Genomic DNA, 24402 nt, shown 5'->3' on the forward strand with positions numbered 1-24402 from the left:
AGTTGTGTTCTAGCCCTTCTTTCTAATTAAAAAAAATAAATCTGTCTTAACTAGTTTTTTGTTTGATTGTATTTCTTTTTAATGTAAAAAATGTTTAAAGCATTGTATTTCAGTGTTTTATAAATAGGATTGTCTTAGAAATCTCTAGCAAACAACTTCCAATAGCCTTGAAAGTGCAAACAACTTCCAGTAGACTTGAAAGTGATTCTTGCATAAATCAATTCGTGACTTCTTAGGCTCAGAGGAATCTTAAATTCCAGTATTTTACATTATAGGGGAAGTTTTGTTTTGCAGTCAATTGAGCTGTAATTGTGTTTGCCTAAATTCTTTCATTTGCTTGGCTTTATTCGAGGCACTCAATATAAATAGTCAGGCAACATTAAAAATGTCACTGTGACATTCTGTTACACGTTCTGAAAGCACTCAAGTGATTGCCTGAGACCGCAGATCCTAAATTGTGCTGCGACACATTTTACTTCTAAATCGATTGCTGAAAGATTACTTATGGATTGCAGTTAAACTATTCCAGGAAAACTTTAAATGTAGCTGGAGAGCTGTAGATGAGCAATGATTTGTAATAACAGACATTTCCATTGTGCTTGAGAGCTGGAATAACTTTTGAGCTGTTAATATGTCTGAAAATGTCCTTTTTTTAATTTTTCTATGAGAGGATATATAGTGCTAGTAAACAGTGTAGCGTTTTTTTACTCTCCATGCTTTTACTCTTCCTTTTTCTGCTTTACTTGCTGTGCTTGTTTAGATAGTGGAATCTTGGCATGAGTTTGTCTCTTCGATTTAAAGAGTGGAATATAATTTTATAATGATGTTGCCTTCCTTGAACACCGCAATAAGATCAGATCCAAGGGAAATTGGATCTAGTTTGTCTAGTACTATAGTCTGTCCTGTTTTCTCTGTTAAAGTACATCTTGCTTGTTTAAGCATCAAATAATTGGTGAACTATACTGGAGGATGCAGAACTGCCAGCAGTAGTGTGAGTTGGGCTGTCTGGTGTTGGGGTTGAGATGAATGAGGGATCTGGAGACACGGGTGGGATTGTGGGTGTGGGGCTTTTGTTCATGTGGCACACATTCAGTACAGTGTCTGGTGCAGAGGAAGACCAGAAGCTTTAATAACACTGTTGTCTCTACCTTGATAATGTAACGTGCTGGTAAAAATTCTTTAGAGTTTGTAAATGTTTAAAAAAAAAAAGATAAAAAAAAATCCAGGCTTCATTCTTACACAGTTTGAGGTGGCTTGGGTTTTGTTGTGCTTTTACCATGCCCACACTGCTAAGCATGGTTGTGTCATTTTAAAAAAGTATTTCCCCTTTTGAGGGGGAACTGGGCTTCATTAGCAAATTAAATGAGCTCAGATGCAAACTTGGCAATTTCCTATTTGAAAAATGATTCAGAGTAAGCTTGTCATCTTGGTGGCTGTGTGAGACAGCCAGTGGGTGACACTTAAACCTAAGCCAGAGAGATGTTTCTGCCAAGACTCAGGAAACATTTTTTCCCCATGAATTGACCTGAGATTTTTCATGTAAAGCAATAACTGCAAAACCTGAAGTGTGAGCAGCAAAATGAGAATGGATGACAGAGGGATTATGTGATAGCATTAATATAATAATTGACTAAAGCATTGCTGGTGTATAGATGAGGTGGCCACAGATGATAATATCATTAGTTGTCCAGAGAAGTGCAGTGGCACGTTACCCAAATTGCTCATGCAGCTACTGTGGAGAATAACTCCACATCTTGTCAGGATTTACATCATGTGTACGTCAAAGATATTGGCCAAAGGTACTTGTTTTGCCTCTGGTTTTCTCCGTGGACAGTAAGAGCTCTTTGCAGCAGCTTCCTGCTACTTAGTGTTATTAATGTCCAGTGGTGCAGTTCTGTGTTTAAAGCAAATTGGTCCATTTAGTCATAATTGAACCATAAAACACTCTCAGCATTATGCATTTAAATAACACTCTGCTTATACAAACTCCTACATTGATTAAATTGTTCTCGAACTGTAAGAAACATCCTACTGCCACTCTTGGGGTGTGGAGAATACAAATCTGCACAGAGAAATGTTCCTGTTGCTTTTTGACTTTTAATAGCAGCCTTGCTGGCAAGCTTGGCATAAGCAGTGGCCAGCAAAATTTGCTTTAGGATATTAAGCTGTGTGAACATGCAGACAGTGTTCCCAAGGGATGGGAGGTGTTGTGTCATTTTGTTGTGGGGTTTTTGTTGTGTGCTTTGTTTTTCTTTTTGAATACTGACCCTTAGTAATTGAAATATTGGGTCTATGCAGGCTGGAGAATGAGGAGAAGTTAAATCAAGGATCTAAGGGGAATGCTTGTCTACCTTTGGTTGTCCTGCACATTTCACAAAGCTCCATTGCTAAGACAAAGTTAATTATCTGTTTAACTTTTCAGAGATACTGAGAATGGAGAAAGGATGTATGTGTTTAACAGCTATTTTTGCTGGTTTTAACAGTTTACTATTGAGCACTCCAGTATTTAATAGGGTGGGAGATAGAAAGTAGGGGACTTATGTTTTTCTGGACAGAAGCATTTTTCTTGGAGTAGATGGGAGGTGTGATTAACAGGGTCCTGAGCACTGTACAGGAGGTAGTGTGCTTCAGGAGACTATAGTAGTAAATCACTCAGTAAATACATCTCTGACCCATGCACATTTGTGCATATGCACATACAGGCAAACTGGAGCCTACCTGCCTCTTCTAAGAATAAACTCACTCCCTGCTGGATCAAAATAAATCCTGGAGAAAGCCTTGCTCCTAAGCAGGAATAAGAAAAAGTGTAAACTCTTAAATTCCTTCAGTGCAGAAGTTCAAAACCAAATTTGTTTCTTCCAGCAGATTTTCAAGCTTCAGGGGAAAAAATGTTCATTGCAATGTTGTTTTCTGTTCTCTCTAGATAAGCAAATGAGTTTCTGGCTTATGAATAGAAAGGGAGTTAGGAAGTGCTTACTTGGTTCTGTGCCATCTGGGGAGCCTGAGCTGGTACCCACAGGTGCTGGATGTGAAGACTACATCACTACATCCCTGCTGATGAGGTTGTTTCTCATGAAGATTTGTGAGGAGCTGAGGCAGAGGATGCAGAAATGGAAATGTTCACTTCTTTCTCAGTGCACCTTCACATCTTGCTGCCTTGTCACATCCTCTGGCTGCTGGACTAAATTAGCAATTCAAGCTAATGAGGTGAAAGACATGAGGTGGCCACTGAAAATCTGTGATGGAGGAAGAAAGCTGCTCTATATTTATAACCGTGTCTGAGATTTAAAGCAGAGGAGATATAAAAGGAGGTACCCTGACCTTAAGCACCTTCAATTACTGTGAGGATTTCCTCCCCTATTTTTGGAAGGGTTCTCACTAGAGATGTTACAGCTTTGGGTGAGTGTTGGTACTTCTCTCCTTAGATGTCTTTCACACCTTATTCACTAAGAGATTTAGGTTGATTTTTATGTTCATTTGGGAGTTTCTTATTAATAGCAGAACCTGTTGGGAGTGTTTTGGTTTGATTTAATTTGAGATAGGCCATAATTATGGGGAGACTCGTCCTCATAAAGAGATAAAAAGTGTTACGTGTTCTGCTTTTAATACGAGGAAATTTCAGCTCCTCTTTCCATGGGATGAACTTATTAATGATGGAGCAATTTTTGCTCTGGTTGAGTAATTTGACATCTCTCTGCTCTGCTGCTTAAAATGACTCAGTCCTCTTCAGACTGTACAAATTATGCTGTCCAGCTGCTAAAGTTCATCTGTGATCTCTAAAAAATAGCCCAAAGCAAAGAAAGCTGCAGTTCCATTTGAAATTTAATATTAATGAAGTGTTGCTTACACATGACCAACAGGCACTTCTTTGTACATCCTAAGTGTGTATTTTCAGTCTTAGAGTTACATAATTGAATATAAAGCAGCAGCTTACTGAGACCATTGAAGACTAAGGCTTAGTAGAGATTGCAGCCTTTGAATTTTTGACAAATGCCTACATGTACCAAGGATCACATTTTAGTTTGAAATCACTGATGTAGTAATTGATCACTTCATTGTTGCTGATCTATCTCAGCTTCATTGTAAATTAATTTGTAGCATTATCTCCTGAGTGTTCCCAGCCATAACTCCAGCTCCAATTTTTGTGGCATAGGGAGGAAATCTAATCATTGTGACTTCAAGATCAGGTATTTAAGTATTAACTGTATAAACTGCCTTGAGTGAAGTGCACACAAAATGTGTTTCTGAGGTTATCTTACTCTCCTGTTCGTGACAAGCTTTGTAACTCCAGAATATTCACCCTGGGTAGACCTTTGCAATCCCTTTCAAGAGGAAAGAATAATAAAACAAGGATTCTTCTGATGTCAAGTTTGAGTTGAGACGAATAATTTTAGAGAAAAGCAGAAATTTTAGTTTCATTGCTCAGCAAGCTTGTTCAGATAGATAGAGGGTCTTTGTAAATCTCCCTTTCTTTTTGAAAGCATCCTTTGAAGCTCATGAGCTTCTGAAAATTTTCAGTTGTGAGAGCTAATTTGGCAAAATCAACGAAATGAGTCTTTTGATTTCAGGGGCTAGATGATAGCAAATGATATAGTTTCATGTATATTCTTTACTGCTGGGAATGAAAAGTAAATCTCTTGCTGGTTTGATTGACTGGGCTGTTTCTTCTTTATCATTCTGCTTTCTCTGCAGCATCATATGGGAATGCAAATGACTTGGAGGCTCTCCACACCTCCTTTGTCATCTTTTGCTTCATGTGAGGTGGTTGGTATGCTGCAGTCAGCCTCCAAGACTGACCTATTCCATTCCCTCAACTATTCAGACAGGTGACATTTAATGGAAAGGAGTGGATTGTTGTTCAGTTTTTTCATTACAAGTTGCCTTTGCTGTAGCCTGGCAGAGGAGAGGATGCAGTGCTGGCTTCTTGCAGAGCCCTGCCTGTACCTGTCAGTTGTTTTTTGGCCTGTCTGGGCTGTTTGTGCTTGGAGAGGGACTGTCCCAGCTTGCACACTGCCATGTGCAGTTGGACATTGTTTTCCAGTGCTGAAGGATAACACAGAAATTGAAGTTTACAGGGATATTTGTTGTGCACACCTTACAGCATTCTCTACCTTTGGACCCAATAGTTTCACACATTTCTCTGTTCTCAGACACAAGAGTACTGATGTTCTTGTACTTTTTAAACATGATTTTAAAACCAGGCAACACCTGTGAGTTTTCCAGGGGGGGTTTCTAGTCTTCAGGGGATGCAGGCTGAGCTCTGAGCAGCCCTCCCTGCTCTGCACAGCCACTCTGAACCTGCAGTTCTGCAGTCAGTTGGAGCAGCCCCAGCAGAGCTGTGGTGTTCCATTTGTGTAATTAATATAGCTCCTAAAAGATGACTGCACATCTAAATGATAGACCTTTAATGGCTCCAGGGAGCTCTCATGGCTCATCCTTATAAGCAACTCTTTAGATTCCAAAATAGATGCAACAGTGAAGCCTTTCTTGTCACCACAGGGTGACCTTCTCATAAAAGGCTCTTCTCTACCACAGTTGTGATGTCACTTTCTGTCCAGTGTTCATATTTTAGCCTAACTCTATAAAATTAGGAAGTTAAATGCTTTTTGGCACAGACGCATTTGGTGCGGTGTCATCTTTCAGCAGCATCTGCCTCTGCAAATAGCAGGGATCGATTTTTGTCTTTGGCTGCCTGTTATCAAAATTTTAAAGATACCATGGTGTGACTTTTGTGTTGAATTAATAGCAGGTCATCTTTGGAAAGATGACACTGCTGTTAAGTGCTAAGATTGACAAAAAGAAGTTCAGTCGTGCTGGATTGATAATTGATTTGGTGTAATGTCTTTCTGTCTCCAGGAGAGTTTCTGTTGGTCTTGCTGCATCCACAGACCCCTACAGAGATCATAGCAGCAACTAAAATTTCAGATATCTTAGATCTGCATCATGGCTATTTCTCCTTTTATAACACCATTTCCCCCCCCCCCTTTTTTTTTTTTTTTTGTCAGTTAACAATCTCTGCTTTATATCAGTTACAAAACAAAGCAGCGCTAAGACGCAGTGTAACGTGTCAATGTGTGGAAATGTACTTAAATTGGTGACTAAATGTACTTAAATTGGTGACTAAATGTACTTAATTTGGTGACTAAATGTTGCTTGTGTTTGCAAGGCCTAAGGTGACTGCAGGGTGTGAGGTGTCTGATGGTGGGTGTGAAGAGCATGTGCCACAAAAGCACTGGGGTGGGCAGGGAGCTCTGGTGCTCATCAGTCCCTGTGTGCAGTTGTCCCAGGAGTGGCACAAGTGCAGTGTCAGATCTGGTTGCTCAAGGCCTTGCAAAGTCAATGCAGTCCCATTCTGTTGCACAACCATCCCTGCTGTGAAACTTTCTTCCTTTTGTTCGGCCGAGTTACCCTTTGCAGCAGTTCATTTCCCCTCATCCTCTCACTGGGAGAGTGAAGAGGTCGCAGAGAAAGTTCACTGCCCTGCACTTCAGAAGAGCAGATTTTGGCCTCTTCAGGAATAAACGTGGTTGAGTATCATGGGATAAAATTGTGGAGGGAAAAGGGGGCCAAAAACCTGGTCTTATACCCAAGACTATCTTCCTCCAAGCTTAGGGGAGATGCATCCTGACAATGGGGAACTCAGGCAAAAATGCCATGAGGCCTGCATGGATGAACAAGGGTCTTCTGGACAAACTCAGCCACAGAAAGGAAGCCTCCAAAGGGTGGAAGCAAGGACAGGTAGCCTGGGAGAAATACACAGAGATTGGCCAAGCAGCCAGGGATCAGGTTAGGAAAGCTAAAACCCTGATAGAATTAAAAATAGCCAGGGATGTCAAGGGCAGCAAGGAAATCTTCTATGTAATTTTCCCTTCTATGTAATGTTCTTCCTTTTATCACCAGCATCACTGGGCTGTGTGGTGCAGTTGACATGCCGGAGGGAAGGGATTCCATCCAGTGGGACCTGGGCACACTGCAGAGGTGGGACTCATCAAATCTCTTCTGCCAAGTGCGAATACTGCAGTTCTTGGTAAAACACAAGATGTGAGGAAATGAGCATGATTATTTTAACTGACACTCTGAATTAAGCTCTGTTTTGAGTGAACAGTTTTTTAGAAAGTAAATAGAAAAGAACTGCATAAGCCAATGTCACTGGAGTGAAACATTTGCTTTCACAGTCTCCTCTCCTGCAAACAGTAATCTTCAAAACAGAATACAAACATGATTTAGATTTTCTCTTTTTTTTTCCCCCTAGGAAGTCTGAATTACTGAGACCCAGGCTGGCTGTCAGTGAGCTGTGTATAGATTAGCCTGGCTAGTTATGAATTCCTCTCTTTCTACAAAATTAGTTGGTGTTAAACATTGCCATGATTGTCCATAATAACTTACCTCCTGCTTCAAGCAGGCTGAGCTGCAGCAGAGTACAAGGGGTGTGTTTACTTCATTCTAAATAAATGTTTTATCACTCAGCAGTAATTGGATTGTGATTGTATTTCAGTAATTATTCCCAACAGCAAATCTGTTCTCCACTTCGCAGACGTGTTCCCTGCCTGACCTTCACGCTGCTGGTCTGAACGTGTCTTTCTTGATCTAATTATCTATGATGAGTTTTTTAGTTTTGTTTTTTAAAAAAGGGGGAACTACTGCCAGGGGTATAATAATTTGTCTTTGCTCCAGTTGTCATGGTGCAAAAGTATCAGCACTTCAGTTCATGCTTGAGCTTTTAGGTGGCCCTGGAGAGGCACAAGGATGCAGGGCTTTTTCAAAATGCATCATGACATTTAGGGCTGTGCAGAACCACACTTCTCTCAGTATCACAACCCAAATATCCTGCCAAGATGTCTCATACTTTGTAGAAATTTGTTCTGTATTTAACATATCTGCAGACAAATAATTTCCTTGTGTATCTTGTAGCTGACCAAGGACTTCATCCACTTCTCTGAGGTTCAGACAGAGTCTGCCAGGGAAGTTCTGGATCACTGGGTGGCAATTTTATATGCAAGAATAATATTCTGTGATTAAATCTTAATGAGTTTCCAGAGCAGCTAATATTTTTTGAAGAGGAAAGCGCTGCTGAATGTCCTTAGAGAGGACTGTTTTGTGACAGCCTGCCTTCTGTACAGATTCTTGTGGGAGAGTCTCTGCATTACACAGACCCTGCCAACCCATCACAGGACATCCCCTGTGTGCTGGTTTGAAGCTCTAAACTCTTGGTTGGCATCTGCCTGACAGGCTATATTTATTTCAAATGTATGGCATTCAGCACTGAACTTATTTCTGCAGTCCAGACTTTGGCTGTTCTGATGCCATTTTCTGTTAACTCCAGTTCTGATCCTGCTTTCTGAAAATTATGGTTTCTGCATCACCTAAAACATATGTTTCAAGTATGAGTAACTTATTCTACAGAGCCTTGTGTTACAGAACAAAACCATTTAGTGGGTTACAGAGCTTGCTTCCGTGCTGCTCACAGGGTTTGGTGATTTCATCATCAAGAGCAGTGCAGTGGCATTAAACTGTGAGCAGCCTTCAGCTGTGTCTGTAGCTCTCATGGTCCTGTTGCAGCCCTGTTAAAGTACATTTGCTTTAACAGCCTCCCTCTTAGTTTGTATTGAGACTTTTCTCTAGGAATTTGCTGTGCTGGAGCTCAGGACAGCCCAGTGCCCAGTTTAAGTGTGCAGAGCCTGGGCAGCATCTGCTGCTGGACTTGATTGCACTGCTGGAGAAATCTTCTCTTGGAGATGCTGGAAGCCTTGTGACCTTGACTTGCTGTGAAGTTAAATTTCATGTTTTCTTCCTGTTTTGGCTTTTTTTTTTTTTTTTTTTTTTTTTTTTTGCTGACTGTGTTGGGAATTAGCATTTCCATCCTCTCACATTTCATCACTTCCTTCCTTACTGTGCTGTCACCACCCTACAAATGAAGCCACCCTCCTATTCCTTATTACCCCAAGTTTCTTAATTACAGCCTAGAATTGAATGGTTTTAATCTGTATATTTGGCTTGTTTGTGTCTAAGTCTAAGCCTTTCTTCCACTAAGAAAGTTGGTTCACAAGAATTAGTTTACAAAAAGAAAACTAGGGCACTAAACTTGGAACACCTCCTGACTATTTATAAGAAGAGGAAAGAAAGAAGTTTTGCAAGCTAAATAAGCCTTTCTACCCAAACAATATAGAAAACTTGACCACTTCTACCCAAGGCAAATTTTGTGGTATTTATAAGGTGTTTGTGGTCTTTGAAAGCCTCATTTTTCTGTTCTGTTCACAAAAGTAAAGGTGAATTTCTGCTTGTAAAACAGCACTGGTTATTTTTGAAGCTGGCATATTTTGCAGTGCAGGGAACCTGGCTGGGATGAAAAAGCCCAGCCTGTCTCGCCAGCAGCTGTTCAGTTCTGGCATTCAGTGCATAAAGTTGGTTACCTGGAGTGTGCTGTCAGGGATGGATTGCAGGTCTAGAGGCCAAGGCCTCCAGCATTGTAATCACATCTGTGGTGGGCTTTCACCTTTCCTTTTCTCACTGTGCAGTCAGTTTTATGATGGAAAAGCCACTGAAAAATAGTATTTTAGCAAATACTTGAGCAGTTATATGTGATTTAGTGTGTGCTAAAAAAATAAAATCACTTCTGGGCATGATGTAGGGCTGTATAACCAAAACTGTGTTTTTCAAAACAACTATTTTTTTTTCTTATTTTTAATATTTCCAGGGAGGGATGAGACGATGCAGCCAGCCAGACCATCATTCCTTGAATACTTTGAACAGAAGGAGAAGGAGAATCAAATCAATAGCTTTGGGAAGAATGTTTCTGGCCAGACAAAAAATTCATCTGATTGGAAAGTACCACAGGATGGAGACTACGAATTTGTAAGTCTATACTTTGAAATTCAATCAGTGTGACAATCCTTAAGAATTTTAGTCAGCTGCCATGAGATTATTTCTTGTTTTGTCAGACTAATGGGAACCTGAGGAGGTTCTAGTTGCTCATTAATGCATTTGGATGGGGCATTTAGAAGAACTCGTTTTCTTTATGTATTTTTCAGTAATCATAGGCAGTCATTATCTGTAAGTGTTCCTTGTTTAAAAGCAAACAAAGGAACAAAAAAGCCTGAGGACATGAAGGTATAAGCTGTCTTGCTTTAGTTCCCTATTATGCATTTGAAATTAAAAAAAAACCAATCCAGATAGCAGTTGGAAAATGCAGCTCCTCAGTGTGTAGTGTTTGACAAAGAACAGTGTTAGAACTATTAAATTTCTTTGTTTTTCTCAAGCTTTGGCACTGGATTTTGTTTTATTATACAAACATCCAGCTTGTCTTCATTTCCCTTTTCAAATCCTTATTTTCATTCTTCCTTCCTGAGGCTGACATGCTCAGAAATTTCAGGAACTTTTCAGAAGTTCAAAGAAAGAGCTATTATCCATAAATTTGATTTAATTTTTTTGTGTGTGTGTGAGGATACAAAATTTCATGTTTCATTTCCAAAAGCCAGAAGATGCTGAATGTTGTTTCCTCCTCATTTTTCTGCAGTGATCTTTCACTGCAAGCACTTTTTGCTCTGTCTCACTGCCTGCTCATGCTGCCTGTGGTTCAGATTGTCACTCTGGCAGGAGCTGGTGATATTCACAAAGTGTGCAAAGCAAAATCCCTTTGCTGTTCACAACTCGAGGAGATGCCTCCCTTCAAGGCTGGAAAAACAGCTGGAGCTTTTCATCCTCTTTCTGCAGGTTGTATAGGTTTACTGCTGGTTTTTTGTTGTCTTTGCTCGTGCTCTTTTTATTTTCTTACTCAGGCTGCAAAGAATAGCAGCTTGAATAAGAAAATAAAATAGGAAGGGACCTCCTGCATTCCCTCCCTGGTAGCCCTTTGCACTATATTATCTTTGCTCTCAAGGCATTAAATCACTGTATAAATGTGTTTTGTGCAAAATTAACCCTCAAGCTGCCTGTGTCTCACAGGGCCTGGGCTCAACACATGATTCCAGTCGAGTCAGAAACTTCATTTATCTCATTCACCTCGTGCTGTACCTTAATTGAATGATAAACAATTGTTTTTCAGTGAGTGGCATTTCCCAGGAGGGTTGAGCTGCTTCCGAGTATCTTCAGAGTCTTTTGTAGTCTGCAGAGGATGGTCCAGGGGGAAAATTTGCTGTAATTATTTTACTTTCTAATTTGATTGATAACAAGTTTAGCAGTGAGTGGGATGAACTCCCCTGGGCACACTGAGGGCTGTAGGTGCAGGGGAGACCCAGCCAGCACAGGCAGCACCAGCAAAGGTCGCTGCCTTTCCAGCCAACAGGAACCACAAATATTTTTAGAACGTGAAAAGCAACTCCTGTGGCATGTGCGACCCTGTTTACTGATTTCCATTAGTACTGCAGTATTGCCATGTGCACAGATTCCCACTGTGCTGGAAGCAAGAAAAGCCAGCAAGAAATCGGCCTTTGGGTCACCTTTGTGAAGTAATTTGTACAAATTTCACTTCCCAGCTCTGTGTGTTTCTCTAGTTCACTTGTGTATGAATGTACCAGCCTGCCTTGCATGTAAATTTTGGAACAGAGCTACTGGGTTTTTTTTCCTGTGGGATGAGAAGATTACTTGAAAGCAGCTTTAATAAATAACGTGGGTGTTTGTATAGCATTTATCTGAGGGTTAGTAGCAAGCTCACCTTGTATAATGTAGTCAAAGACTTAAAATCATGTATTTTTCCCATTTGGCTAAAAATTGATTGATTTGATGACTATCTATGGGTAAAAGTCATGTTTATTAATGATTTATTAATTGAAAGCATCAATGCAATAAGCACCATGGAATAAGAAAAAAAATACATTCATCAGTTGTATCCAGTACATCTGTCCTAGGCCTGCCAGCAGCTGTAACTTCTGCATTGCCAAAGTAGGCAGGTTTCCTTTTTCTACAGTTTGCAGCATTCTTAGTAGAAATGAGATCAGTGAGATGCCAGGTAAAATATTAGTTCCTCTGGGCCTTAAGAAATGATTGAAATATTATTGCTTTCTGCTGCTGCAGACTAGATAAATATGCCTTCTCTTCTTTTCTGCATTCCCCTCCCTCCTGTTTGACTAGCACCTGGAGTCTCCTGTCTTCCAAAAGAGAAAAAAAAAAAAAAAAAAGAAAAAAAGAAAATATTAAATTACAAAAGATTTTTGCTCTTTTTTTTGCCCTTGGCAGAACCATTTGACCTTTTCTTGACTAACATTGTTCTTCTGAAGCAGGCAAATATGACACTATTTATATCACAATGGCAATGTCACATTAGATAAGGGTTAGATTGAGTCAACCCCATCCACTGCAGAGCTGAAAACCCAGAGATCCTGTTCTGGAAGGTGATGAACTCTGTTCCTCCTAAATGTGGTGCTCTGGCTGTGTTCTGGTTGTGACCAGAGATGGCATTAACCCAGAGTATTTCCAGAAAAGTATTTCCAGCCATGGGTTTCTGAGGTAGAAGTTGTTATTAAATGATTAGTCAGTGCCTGATGCTGTTAATGTTTATCCCCTCTCATGTTTGAACAAGCCCTGATTGATTGTGAACAATATTTTCAACAACATTATCGTTTATTTAACATGGGGAGAAAAACACTAATTATGGGCAAAAATTCTTGCTTTTAGGAAGAATATAACAACCTCTAGCAGGAGATTGCTGCAGGGGTAGGCTGATAATGGGCAGGCTGCATTGTATGGATAATTCCTAATTGCCATAATCAGATCTCAGAATTTTTGTAGTTGCATTTAATTTTGCCAGTGAGCATTAGTCACATGCTGTTGCACAGACTTAATAATGCTGGAAGATTTGTTTAGACAATGCCCTACATTTTTTCACTTTAATCTTTCAGTAGTACTGTAACATAGAGGAAATTTAGTTGTGTAGTGTTTCCTGCCCTTAGATACAACCAGTCCTTTACTTATTCCTATTTTAAAAGCCTTTTAACTGCTCTGTGGAGGTCGTATTCTCATATCACTTGTGGCTAAAGTAGAATCACTTATTTTCATTCTGGCCCTGCTTGAAAGGCCCTCAGTGTTGCCAAGCCTATTGTAGAACATATTTGTGGATCAGCCAGTCATGAATGTTTTGTATTGCATCAGTAATCCTTTTATTGAAAGCCTGTTTTGTTAGCAAATTAGCAGGTGCCAGCCACTCCTGGCTTATGGGAGCTGTGACAACATTGAAACCTTTTCAATTTCATTTCATGAGTGTGGTTCCACAGGCAAAAATCAGTGGCAGTTGGGCCCTAGTGAGTCTCAAATTCTGCCATCATGATGTGACTGCAGGGTTTTTTATTACCTGTAGTGTTGAGCTTAGGTTTTGCTGTAATTCTGTGTCACAGTGTTTTCATTTAGCAGTGAATTTTTGCTATCCTGGGGGCTTGTTTTGGATCTGAAGTCAAGTAGGACGTGAACTTCTAACAGAGATTAGGGCAAGGGTACTGCAGGACATCAAGTCTTCACAGATTTGGAGCTGTTTGCTCCAAGGCTTTCTTTGATTGCAGCACCTGTGTCTGCCAGCTATTCCTGGCCCGTGTGAGGCTGTTCTGTGGAGGGCTGGGCTGGTACAGACACCTTCACCTGGGCTGTGCCTGCTCTCTGTGCTGCCCTGGCACAGCAGCAGGAGGGAGCTGGGCTGCTCGAGGGAGGCAGTGCCATTCCCCTGCAGCACCTCTGCAATCTCCATCCTGCTCTGGGAAGGAAGATAGAACCAGAATCAAGGCTCATGTCTCTTTTGGGAAAACTATGATTTGCTTGCATCTGCAAGGTCTTGGTGAGTCAGGCTTTTCCCATTCCTGCAATTATCAACAGCCCTAATTTGGGTCTGTCCTTGGCTTAATGAAGAGGAGCTGCATTCACAGGTTCTCTCATTGGAGCAGAGCTTCTGTCCTTAGAAAAATAAAACTAACCTTCACCCTTGAGAGTGTCAGGCTTTGCAGAGGTGGAAGGAGTGGACATGGCCAGTGTGTCAGATTTCCGTGGAAAGTGGCAGTTGCCTGGCCTTTGGTCACAGTGCCACCACCCTGCAGTCTGCTGGGGGGGGACCTGTGTGTCAGCTCTGTGTGTCCATGCTGGGAGTGCCATTCTCTGTCTTAGCTCATGTTTTTAGCTCCCTCTGAGCAGCGTCTCACTGGCTGCTGATGGGAATTTCTTTGGACAGGAAAGATTGCTGTGATTTCCCTGTGATTCCAAAACAGACTTCATCACTTCTCAGTGCACAGTGTCATCTGTTTCTCTGCTGCTGGGGAGGGCTGGCCTGCAAGCAATGGAGCTGTGGCTTAGGAAATTTTTTCCAGGGCAGAATAAAGAAGGATGAACAGGAGGTGTTAATTGCCTCTAATTGGGAGGAAGAATGCAAGAGCTCATCAGCTGCCACTTCTGTCAGGGCTGCACAGGCAGAGCCCCCAGGTACAAGTCACAGTTCTGGTCTCCACAATCTGCCTGCCAGGGATGGGCAGAGAAGGAGCTTCACTGAGTTGTAGGAGTTGTGGGATCACACCCAGCTCTTCCCCCACCTATAGACCTCTTTCCACTTGTTTGACCTGTGACTTCTTTGTGAAATGTGCTCCTTTAAAATAGACCAGTGTTGAAATGGGACTTCATTTCAAAAGTGTCTGTACACCACTTACTGTTGCCTCTGGTTCTGTTTGCTTACCCTGAGCCCAGGGCTCCTTGGAGCTGGAAGCTGTAGGAGCTGATGTTGGCTCACCAAGCAGTGGGACAAAGGAATGGACAATAGAAACCTATTTCACACTTGGAATTGTAGTTTGTTCAGATAAGAAACAAAGCAATGGTCTGGCAAGTGGTTGAAGCAAAACGTCGAGGGAACTTTTAAATTTAATTAAGTCCAGTTTCTAAAAATCTATTTGCATCTTTTGAAGATCTTAAATTGAAAGAATTGGTATCACAACTGCATTCTCCTTCAAATAGCTGAATAACTGGATGTCCATTTATAGTTATTTGATGGGAAACTATGATATTTTCTCTGTGTGTCTGTATGCAGCTTCTAGCCAGGGCATTGAACAGCTACTGCTTAGATTTTTCTTTTTTACAAGTATAGTGTAGATAAAAGCAAACCTTCCTTTATTCCCTAAGTGAAGATATAATTATTTTTCTTCAAGTAGTAAAGAAAAATAAATTTTTCTGTTTACTGGAGACAGTGTTTCATTATGCTGATCTCACCTGGGATATTCTGTTATTATTTGCGTCCTCATTTCTGTGCTTTTATTTAGTAGTTTAAAGCATTACATTGGAAAGAGATTTTTAAAATAAATAAATAAGTAAGTAAACCCATTTTTTGTATCTTTGCCAGCAAGAAAGGAAAGTGTATTGGTCTAATTGTGTTTTCAGCTTGTTCAGCCTGAACAAGAGGTTGTTTGTTTGCAGTGAAAATGTGAATGTGAATCTGTTTTCTTCCAGTTAGACAAGTTATGTATTGGTGTGATAGAAAGAAACTGAAGTCTCTGCAAAGTGAATAGAAAGCTGAATTCTTTCAGAGCAAGGCTGTCAGAGCACTGGGATCATGGTACCTTTTTTATATGTATTTTATTCTATATTTTATGGGTAGACAGCAGCCTGGCAGTGCTGGCAGATCAGAGTCTGCCTGTGTGTGTCACAGGTGTGCTCCAGCAGGGAGGATCCAGCCCCAGGGAAGGGCAATGGGCTGGAGTCCCCAGGGAAGGGCAGTGAGGATTCCCCTGGAGCAGCAGGTGCTGCCCAGCCTGGCACAGGCAGAGCTGGGATCTCAGATGCAGGAATTGCAGCTCCTGCTGCTCCCTGCACCCTGTGGAGCTGCAGTTAATGTACTCATGGCTCATTCCCTCTCCCAGCTCTGGTGAAGAATGGCTGCACACTGCAACCATCTGTTTCTTTCACTGGAAGTGATTTATAGGGAGGAACTGCTGGAGGGCAGGTGATTTATTGCTTATCAATAACAGTAAACACATGCTGCTTTACAATGACCAGAGTCTCTAATTTATTGCATTCTGTCTGTGAAGGTGTCATTTGTCTTGTGAACAGCTCGTTGTCTGCCAGTACCTGGAACATTCAACGTCTTTGGTTTCTCTGAACATCCATTTGGATAGCATTTGTTAGCAATCTAATATTGATGCTTTATAGCTCTACTACCTTTTGTCCTTTTAAAAGTTCAATCGATTAAAAACTTGAGAGTATTTTCTGTGCAGTTGCCAGCTTTGAAAATGATGGCAGACTGAATAATTGGCCTTTATTTTGTTGGAATTGTTTTTGGGTCTCTGCTAGCAGTAGGAAGAAGCCATGCTGAGGATACAGGGTTAAGGCAGATGCTAGGAATACCTGCATTATATGGGAAAGCTGCTGGTGTGTGTCTCCTTATAATTTATCATTTTATAGTGTTTCCTGACTTTGTTGTGATCTTCTTAGGTTTATCTTCTTTTCACTTTTGCCTTTTAAGCAGCTTGGTAAAGGTGTCAGATGCAGGTCTCTGCACTAATCTTTCTGTTCCTCCTTTCTCACAGCCAAATTACTCAAGTAGTAATTTGAGTTGGTTACTGAGACACTAGAAAGTGTCTTGACTGCTTGGGCAGGAGGAAAAAAAGCTGTATTAGAGTGTGCACATTTGTAGGTCATTTAAATGGCATCACTGAAAATCAAATAATCTTGTGACTTCTACTGAATTATTATGAAACTTTGATTACATTCTTTATTTTCTAAGAGAGCAAGTTCCTCTGACCCTTGTGCAGTGAATGAAGATTGATTGTTCAAAAAATTCATCTGGATATGTATCATTTTGTGTAGAAGAATAAAAAAGTTTGGTTAAAGTAGAGCATTTTTCAATAGCGTTTTTCGAAGACTAAACCAAACACTTTGAGTGAATCTTCAGGGATTTCTCTGTCCAAATGTTTCTTCCCTTCATCTATCATGAACTCTCTTTTTTCCCAATGGTGACTGGAATAAAAATTACTTCTCAGGCACTGATTTCTTCCAATAGTCTTACTTTGAACATAAAGTGAACTTATTTGCTGAGGCATTCATCAGTTTGGGAGATAAAGCCAGATATGGGATGGCTGATTGATATCTCTGTCTGGGCCCTATGGAAGTAGGGCAGATTCCTATTTGGAAAGCAAGAAAACTTGAGATACTTCTTTCTGCTGTCCTGAATCTAAAATAAAGATTTCTTTCTATGGGAGAGCATTAAGGCTATATATATATATATATATATATATATATACTTTTTTTTTTTTTTTTTTTTTTTTGGTGGGAGGGAAGGAAACAAACTCAAATAAAAAGACTGTTTTTCTGACAACAGGAGGCAGTCCAGGACAGACAACTTACCTTTCAAACCTGAATTGTACCCCCATGGTATCTCCTGCTTATTGAGGAGGATCTTGAAGTGTAATACCTAGATGTAGTTCCACTGTGAAGTATGATTTATAAAAAGAGACAGGTTTTCCTGATGTTTTATTCATTGGTTTTAAATGTCACCTGTCTTGATTCATAACATTGACATTCCTTGAACGGATTTCCTTTTTTTTTTTTTCTCCTCTTCAGCCATCTGCCAAGAATTTTTAAAGCTCTGTTAATTGTTTATTTCTCTTTTAAGCATTAGTGTTCCAGCATATTTAGTATGTTCTTCCCAGCAAATACTTTTAACTGGTGACATCTTTATTAAGGACAAATGGTTCATTCTGTCACCTCATAGTCAAACAATCTTTTTAAAAATAAGCCCAGGAGCAGCTTGCTTCTCTCTTTTATTGTTTAAGTAGTCTTGAATCTTCTGTAACATTTGCATGAGGAAGACACTCTGAACCTCACTGCAAACCTCATCGGGTTCGTGGCTGTGTCAAACCACCAGTGATTCACAGCAAGTTCTGCGTACGTAGGTTTTGTAAACCTTTCCAAATCCCCTCTATAACAACAACAAAACAAAAAAAAAAAAAAAAAAAAAAGAAGAATATACCACATTTGGTTTTAAAATTTGTTAGCAATATTTAAATTTGAGCAAGGTATTTAAGAGACGTGACTCTTGTCTGTGCTGGGGAAGAGAATAGATTCCTGCTCTCTCCCATTTGGTAACAGGGTCATTGCTCACCACCTGCTTTCACTTTGGTGCAAACTGACATTGATTGCAAAGCACTTACTGCCACAACTTGCTGTCAAATTTTCATTTTTTGCTATATTTTTGTATATAGCAGGCCTTCTGTGACATGAGGCTTTTAGATGAAACTTGCAGTGAGTGGGAAGCAAAATGAGTTGCTGTAGTTTGTTGCTTAGGTCATATCCCTTAATGGAGACTGAAATAATGTAACCTGAAATCGACTTCATACCAGAGTACTCAGACTTGTAAATTCAACTTCCTGGACTATCTTGGAGGCCCCTTGCCTACTGCAGATTTAATCTCCTAAGACATTGACTGAAAGTTTTGCAGATGAACTAAGTAACTAAAAGAACTTCATCCTGGGTCTGTGATTATTGGATTTGTTCCACTGCTGCTGCATGGTTAAAGTCAGGCTGCAACAGGCATTTCTGCTTTGGGAGAAAGGGGAAAGGAATTGGTAGTTGAAGGTCTGATGCTGGAAAAATACTCTCTGACCACATTGGATTCTTTAGAAAACATGTTTGAGCCTTGTTATGCCTTGAGATCTGTTTTCAGGGCTGGATGTGTTCTTGGCACAGCATCTCCCTTAAAGAAAGAACACTGCTGCTGAAACAAGATCTATTTGAAATGCTTCTGAAATCTTCTTCCAGCTCATCTGTCAGTGCAAATGTTTGTAAAGGGTAATGTAGCTTAAAAAGACAAGCTTCTCCAGGTTTTTCTCATCTGTAGCAGAAAGGGCTCCTTTTGGAGACTCTCTGCCTGGAGAGTCTGTTATAGCTGCTCTGGATTCCTTCTCAGGGGATGAAGTCTGGACCATCTGGAGCAGCCGGGGGATGAAGCCTCCATCAGGCCTCTGGGAACACTTTCCAGTGGGCAGGGTCTCATCTGGACAAGTGCCTGACATGATGAGCTATGAGAGGAGCAGAGTTATCTCAGCTCTGGCTGCTGGACCTGGTGCGTTTGACCTTGTGCAGCTTCTTCTTGTGTTACTTTAAAACCTGCAGAAACACCAAGGCGTTGCTTACTGCCAGTGTGACTTGGTGTGTGTAACCTTTGGGTGTCTTAGGTCAGATATTGGGGTGAAATCCTTCCCTCTGAGGATGCTGTGGGTGCACGGGGTGCCCAGAGAAGCTGTGGCTGCCCCTGGATCCCTGGAAGTGTGCAAGGACAGGCTGGGCAGGGCTTGGAGCAGCCTGGGACAGTGGAGATGTCCCTGCCCATGGCAGGGGGTGGCTCTGGATGATCTTTAAGGTCCCTTCCACCCCATACCTTTTTATTATTCACAATCAAAGCTTTGACCTTCAGGAAGAGGGAAAAAAAAGCAGCTTAATACATATAGACTGATACAGTCTGAAAGGAATATTATTCAGAAATGAAGTGTTTAATTCCTTTTTCTTTTGTGTCCTGCCATGCAGGATCATTGTAAATGGATACCCAAGTTGTAGTGAACAGCTGGGGAAACCTTTCATGATGAATTGTGCAGGTTAATTCGAAATGGATTTTGTGGAGATGGTTCACTTGGGGACTGTCCTCAAAAATATTTGCCTCTTAAATATTAAACACATGCCCCTGGTTTTAAAGACAACTGCATGGACATGCAGCTATTCATTTTTCCAGAATGCCTTGGAAATCTCTATAATTCAGTCTTTCCTCAGAAAGCTTGTAATTCTCTCCCTTGTCTTCCTTGCCTTCAAGTTGCAGCTGTTTCCTCCTTTCCCTGAGTGAAACAGGGGAGGCAGAGCAGGATTGGACCAGGGTTTTGTAATAAGCTTCAGTTTTGGGTAGACAGTGTGGGGGCTTCCTGAAAACAAACCCCTCTCAGCAGCTCTTCCGGAGCTGGAACTAAAATGGGAGACTAAGACTCAAAAATGTTTGTTGAATGAAGTTTAATGCTCTTAAGATAAATAGGCCCAAATTATTTAAAGCTCTAATGGCCACTTGCCATGGATGATGTAGTCTCAAGCCTTTGAAACAGAAACTGTGTGTTTTAAGCCTTCACGTTGCTTGCAGATATGAGTGTGTGAAGTCTTCAGATATGTTAATGATGCTTCTTATTCCACATCATTAATAAAGGCTGTATTCAAGTGCTGATTTTGTGTTAATTAATTGGTTACCACTTCAGTTACATTAGTGTTTCATACTGAGAAATACTGTATGAATGAACCACTCTGAGTTCAGGTATTCACACTTCTTCAGTTGTTCTGCTTTATTCAGGAGAAGTGATCCTGAATGAAGAAATTAATTGTTAATCCTTCAGCAAGTAAAGCCCTTAGGAGCAAGGCAGGGAGGGGTGAAGGGTACCTGGAATTCTGTTATGGACAAATGTACCATTCCTAGAGGAACTTTGTTAAGCTTTTCAGATTGGTTAAAAAAAAAAAAAATTGTTTGATTTAAAGCAATCAGCATATTCTGACAGATTGCTCTTCTTAAAAAAAGAGAGAAAAACCCCACGTTGGTCAGCTCTGTACTTTATGGTTGAGTTGTGCAGCTAAGCCAGATCCTTGTGGCCTAATGACATGATTTATTTTAGCATGTTCAGAGGTATTTTTGTACTCTTACTTAAGAAAATTAAATCATAATCACTTAGGGAAGGAAAAAAACCCTGCTGTTTTTATTTAATCAAACCTCTGGCAAGCAAGTGCCTTTTAAAAGCAAACGGTACTCCTTTTTTGCACTTTTTTTTTTTTTTTTTTTTGTGCTTCCTTGTCCAGACAGGCTGACCTTTTAGCTTGCTTTGTAATTCAGTTACTGAAAAAAGAAATAGCAGTGAGATAACTTGTCTTTGTGGTTATAGGATTAGTCAGCCACTTTCTAAGTTCCTAAAGGATTTCAAGGTTTGGACTTCTTGAAGTTCAGTGCTCCAGAATAACAGTGACATAATTTGTCATTCTCTTTGTTTAGATTAAGTACGTACAGGACTTGGGATGATTTTGGAAGTGAATGGGGCTATTCATACTCATAATTGACACTAAGGCTAAAAAAGGAAATTTAATCTTGGAGCTTAGAAGATTAAAATGAATTGCTCTTTTTTAAAAAAACCTTTATTGTTTTAATGATCACTCAGCACTCATATCAGTGAGTAGACCTTTGGATGGGTTTTCTTCCTTAATACTTCAGGACAATGCTGAAGGTAGTAACAGCTTGCAGAGGTTCTATGGTTGTGCTGGCTGTGACACCAGAACTTCCCTGAGCCTGGGAAGGATTAGAGCAGGGATTAGTGAAGTGCAGTTTTGGCTAAGAGCAGCCCAGGGATGCCAGTGCTGTTGATCCAGGCTGTGGTGTTCCCACAGTTCTCTCTGGCTATGAGAGGGAATGGGATGTTTGCTGAAATCCTCTGAAATTGGGAATTTCCTGATACCTTGCCAGCAGCAAAGCTGCTCTCTGGTGTCTAAAGGATTTCCAGGAACAGGGCAAAGCTTCCGAACTGTGGGGAGGGGGTGAAGCAGAGGTGCCCCTGGGCTGGGGAGGAGCAGCTCTGTGTCCAATGTGTGTCTTCCAGAGCAGCCACAGGAATGGGCTGCTCAGGGTGGGATTGAGACAGGTCCTTGCTGAACCAGCAGGATCAAACATTGTGGGTGCAAATGCAGCCTGAAATAAGATGTAGAGGAACAGCAAAGCTGGGGCAGCTCTTGCTGGAGAAGAGCACTGGCCTCAGCAGCCACTGGTGAGACTCCAGCAGTGAAGGAGGAGCTGATCCTGTGTCTGCTTGGGACAAGCCTTGCTGAGGTAGCAGAGGGCCAGGCTGGAGACAGAGAGGTCTTGGCAGTTGTCATTCCTGCAGGGCAATTTTCAGTTTAGACAGGATCTTCCCAGTGTGTCTGGCAGGGAGAAGGATGGCACACATGGAAGGAGAGTACAGATACCATGGGGTGGTGTCTTGAACCTTTATTTTAATCAAGTAAGCAGAGCTACATGGAAAATTAACTGGAATCCTTACTGGCATCATTACAATGAGGTGCCTTGCTTTCCCTAGCTCCACATCTGTGCAAGTGAGGTAGAGCCACCCCAAACACTTCACTGGAGAGGCCCTGGGTCTCCTCTGATAGAGCTCTCTGTTAAGGTGCACTTTTCCAGTTCAGCTGGGGATCAAAAAGCTGAGTGTGTGGTAGGTTCCATCTTTTCTTCCACAAAAGTGATGTTGTGATTGCACTTAAATATTTAACTGGCTTAAGCTGACTTGACCTCTAGATTATCCAGTGATCTCATTGAAGGTGTTGTTTCTTTGTGGAAGGTCATCTGTTATTCAGGTGAGGTGGCCTGAGAACAGTCTCAGGTGTGCCCTGATCACAGCTCCTGTTCTCTTTCTTTGGGCAGTTGTAGCTGCAGTGCTGTTTTGGCTGGTGCTGGATGCTACAGCCCATGATGTGTTTTGCCAGTACGTTGCCTAAATAATTAAGGTGCATTAAAAGCAGAGGCTTGTGCTGCTGAGACTTATTTTTCAAATCTTTTGAAAGATTAATATCTGTATTTTTAATCTTGCATGAAATCCCGCAATGAGTGCATTTCATCCACTGCTTTCATAACAGTGAGGAACTTCACTGACATGCTGATGCTAAAAGGGAGGAAAATCAAGATAATTAGTGGTTGTGTAGGCACAAAGGCTTGTTTTGATTTACTGCAGCCCCTCTGTAGCGTGGCTACTTGACAGATCTGTGAAGTTGCAGAGACCTGATGGATGAGGAAAAATGGTCAGAAAGAGCCAGTAGGTCCTTGTGTCCTTTGCATTTAAAGTGAATAAATAGTTAATGCCTGCTCATACATTACATCAAGGCTTCCTTGTGCTGGAAACGTAAACGAGAACAAGGCACTTAATTTTTAGAGCAGTGATTGAAAGTATGCCAAGTGGTATTGAGGCAGCATTTCAGGAAAAATGCTATGAGAAAAAATGGCATGCTATTCCAACACTAATTTATATCACCATCTTCAAGATCTAAAGTCTGGAGCACTGCTTAACGTGAGAAATTACCTTCTACATTTAATTTTGGCCAGAGAAATTGAGGACTTTTTTTTTTCTGGTTTTAAAAAAAGTGCCTAGTACTTTTGAGTAATCTGTGTCCTCAGAGTATATTTGATATGAGCATTTAATGGATGCCTTGTTTAACCAGTCTTTCAAGTTACAGAAAGCTAATTCCAGGATAATCTCAGCTCTTACACTTATCAGAGCTCCCATTCATGAATCCCTGAGTTCTGACACCCCTCCCTGGTCTCTGTATTCCCACTGCACCCCTGGGTGCTGCAGCCTGAGCTCTGCCCCAGGGTGGCTGCTACAAACAGCCACAGCAAGGGGCATTTGATGGGAGAGCTCCTCCCAAAAATAAAACTCTGTTTGAGGAGATGATAGAAAAAAAGTTCGGGGGTTGAGGTGGATGCACATCAAACTGATGTGCAGGATTCTGGAGAAGGAGGTGTGAGTGTGCCCTTGGTTTTACCAGCAGGGAAGCATCTTGATAAGCCTTGGTGATAGCCAAGGTCAAGTGAAGCAGGGGTTTAATTATTCTCTTCTGTGAAGAGTCTCCCTTTCTAAAGGACACCTGAACATTTAATTGAAGTTGTAGGAATTGTTTTATACTTGTCTTTGATATGTAGCCACTTCTGCTATTGAATGTGATCATCAACAGCCTCCCCTGAGGGGCTTCCACACAACTGTAGTCCCAGTTGATTGTTCTGGTTTTGTTTCTCCAAAGCAGACTGTTGCTACTGTATTACCGTGGTGATACTTTTCATTATCTCTAACAGCAAATTCCTACTTGGCATTTAATGTTTAGCATGGCTTGGATAATTTGGCTTGGATAAAACCCCTTCTCAAGCCACGTTTAGAGTTTGCCTGCCTAAATACACACACAAAAAATGATGGGCTGTGCTCCCTGCTGATGGGATTGATGAGTTCTATGGGGGGCTTTGATCACTGGGTATGCAGTCAAGAACTGTTAGATTGCAGCATAAAACTAGACTTAAAAGGAAGCTATAACAATAAAAGCTGTGCTAAATAGACAATTAATTTGTTTTTCCTTAGCTCCCATCTAGCTCGTATCTTTTCTACTAAGAATTTATTTCCCTGTGTAGCGTGGGAAGCTGCAATTTTATTACTTCTGTATTTTAGTCTTCAAACTCCCACTGCCCCTTATGAAGTGATAATTGCCAAAGCCAGTTTTTTTCTAAAGGCTATATAAAACTCAAAAGTTTGACATCGAGTTATGTTGAGTAGTAAATGCCACCTGGAATATCTGGGTGAAAGGCAGGAAGAGCGATTGCTGCAGCTGGGTGTTTTCTTTCTAAAAAGCCACAGGCTCTTGGTAACAGTGGAAGGATATTCAGAAAATACCCTGAGCATGTGGAAGACAAGT

The 24402-nt window shown here is 41.0% G+C and overlaps 1 protein-coding gene across 1 annotated transcript in view; it reads left to right on the forward strand.

Annotated features, from left to right (window-relative positions):
- STK4 (serine/threonine kinase 4) overlaps window positions 1-24402 on the forward strand; it is a 45994-nt gene that overhangs the window by 13575 nt on the left and 8017 nt on the right. Inside the window, exon 10 of the mRNA XM_083873538.1 lies at window positions 9695-9852. Within this exon, the coding sequence (XP_083729664.1) occupies window positions 9695-9852 (158 nt within the window). The remainder of the gene's footprint in view (window positions 1-9694; window positions 9853-24402) is intronic.

Source organism: Zosterops lateralis, assembly GCF_965231275.1.
Source record: "Zosterops lateralis genome assembly, chromosome: 16".
NCBI lineage: Eukaryota > Metazoa > Chordata > Aves > Passeriformes > Zosteropidae > Zosterops > Zosterops lateralis.